Source organism: Lactuca serriola, chromosome 2 (genome assembly GCF_051521515.1).
Source record: "Lactuca serriola cultivar US96UC23 chromosome 2, Lser_US96UC23_V15, whole genome shotgun sequence".
Lineage (NCBI taxonomy): Eukaryota > Viridiplantae > Streptophyta > Magnoliopsida > Asterales > Asteraceae > Lactuca > Lactuca serriola.
Genome location: NC_136409.1, coordinates 222,376,229 through 222,378,693, shown reverse-complemented (window position 1 = coordinate 222,378,693; position 2,465 = coordinate 222,376,229). Strand labels below are relative to the sequence as shown.

General features: G+C 34.2%; 1 protein-coding gene across 1 annotated transcript; it reads left to right on the top strand.

Annotated features, from left to right (window-relative positions):
* The first annotated feature begins 726 nt into the window (after positions 1 to 726).
* On the top strand, positions 727 to 1,681 carry LOC145088658 (wound-induced protein 1-like). Its single transcript, XM_079027037.1, has one exon. It carries the CDS (start codon positions 977 to 979, stop codon positions 1,316 to 1,318), a length of 342 nt encoding a protein of 113 aa, XP_078883163.1. The 5' UTR covers positions 727 to 976; the 3' UTR covers positions 1,319 to 1,681.
* The last annotated feature ends 784 nt before the right edge of the window (positions 1,682 to 2,465 follow it).

Here is a 2,465-nt window from a genome sequence, read left to right as displayed (position 1 = left end):
GATTTTTTCAATTAAATCCATTAAAAATGTATCATAAATATTTTTTCGAGAAATTGATGATATTGTATTAAATAATATTTTACAAAATTTGGCAAAAAAATATAAGAATATATTATGATTTTTTTTCATATTTATATAAACAACTTCAACAACTATTATTTTAATAAATCTTTATTTATAAATTTGTCAAAAATATCATGTTTGTATCGTCAAACGTTTTTTTTTTAAGTTTTGTAATTTTTTTTCAAAATGTTTATCATTAATAAAGTTGGAAAAAATATAAATTAAAAAAAACTTAAAATAAATATATATATATATATATATATATATATATATATATATATATATATATATATATATATATATATATGTTTTTTTAGACTAGAAGATGCCTGAAGATGTTAGAAGACTCTGGTCCACATCTGCGCCAAGAAGAGGGCGCACATACATTTTTAGGTCTGCAGTTTTTAAAAAAACAAACAGTCTGTGGAGGCTAATGTCTGCGCGTGATTTGCGCGGCGCAGACAGAAGACGGCACACAGATCTGCAGATAAAAAACAAACACTACCAAAGTTATACGTGATATAATTGTTAAAAACTAAATAATAATACGCGTATTTTGGGCATACATACAGTCATAGGCAGAACACACACGCACGAAAAAAGAAATGGAGTAAATACCGAAATTACCCCTAACGTCTATCTCCCTATAAAAGCTAAACTCGATTTCCATTTGCAATATCCCCGACCCCAACAGCTTCGGAAATCAATTCTATTTCTCTCTCTAAAGGTACCCACAAGACGTCAATTTCTGACCGAACTGGCTAACCCTCAAGAAGCTCTGGAGGATTCCAGCAATAAGAGCGTGGTGCTCCAGCTCTACCATGCCCTAAGCTGCCGCGACGTCGACACCGTCCACAAGCTCTTAGCACCTGACCTCGAGTGGTGGTTCCATGGCCCTCCGTCTCACCAGTATATGATGCGATTGCTCACCGGAACCGACAACGACAACACCGACTCCTTCGAATTCGTTCCTCTTTCCATTGACGCGTTTGGATCTACAGTCATCGTCGAAGGCTGCGATCAGGATCGCGAAATCTCCTGGATCCACGCCTGGACTGTTAACTCGTATGGCATAATCACTCAGGTACGGGAGTACTTCAACACTTCCCTCACCGTCACTCGTTTCGGTACTACTACTACTACTAACTCTTCAAAATCCCGCTCCATTACTTCGCTTCATTGTCCTTCTCTTTGGGAGAGCACCCTCTCTAATCGGGTCGGAAAATCTGTCCCGGGTTTGGTATTGGCCATATAGTAAAACGGGCGGATCTTCTTTATATTAAATAAATACGTGTCGTGTGCTTGCTTGAATAAAACAATAATAAAGTCAAAGTCAAGAATTTGGAGCGTGGTGTGATTTCCTATGGGTTGAACTACCGTGGTATCTTGCGTCTGAGAGGATGTAAAACGTGCGGCTGAGATTCGTGTGGATACTGTTTGGCCATTAGCTTCTTTCTAATTGGGTCTGTTTGATTATTAGTTTCCTTTTGTGTGGTTTGTGTTTGGGCTTTTATTGTAATCCACTAATCCTAATCCAAGATGGGGATATACTTCTGTTCCTATTCTTGGTTATTTTCTGTTGTTTTAATAAAAATGCTTTATATTGATTTTCTATTAACTGCTGAAATGTTGCAATCTTACTCTATGATAATACATAAGTATGTGGTTAAAACTGAAATTCTGTTCGTTTTGAAATGATCCCACACACAACTCCAAATTCAATTTATAACGAGACATTCACGTTCATGTTTATTTAAATTATTTATCGGTTTTGCGAGATGATAAGGTTTGACTCTATGCATTTTGCGTTTTTGATTGATTCAAAAGTGTCTAAACTCTAAAAAAGGGTTGAAACCTGAAACAGTTTGTATCATACTCTTGAGCTAATCTTGTTGTAGATGATCACGAATTCACGATGTCGACTAATGCAATTTAATTAATCAACTGAAATAGATTGTTTCTACTTTATTAAAAACTTCTAATCGTGTGGTCAATTTTTTTTATTATTATTTATGATTTATCATTAAAATGGTATTTGTCCTGTAATAATTATTATTTGAACCGATGATAGATGATAGACCCTTTAACGGTTTTTTAGTTTTTTTTGATGAATACGAAAAATGAAGTGTTTAGCCGACCCTTTCGTATCCAACTTGCTTCAAATGCATCTATGAAGTCGTTAAACGTTTCGTGTTAGATGATTTCATTCATTATTTATAAACCTTAAAATACAAAAAACATAAAACCTTAAAAGTTTCTTCACATTTTTGTGGTCACAGATTATTTAAAATTTTAAAATGCAATCTACCTTTTTTGCCGTCCAACTCCGTCACATCTTGAAAATCAAACAAAGACATTTATTTGTGTGCGGGACAAATTGGACTTTTAGAAAATAGTTCATT

Coding starts and splice junctions, on each gene's coding strand:
- LOC145088658 (XM_079027037.1), top strand. CDS start 977: ATGATGCGATTGCTCACCGGAACCGACAACGACAACACCGACTCCTTC.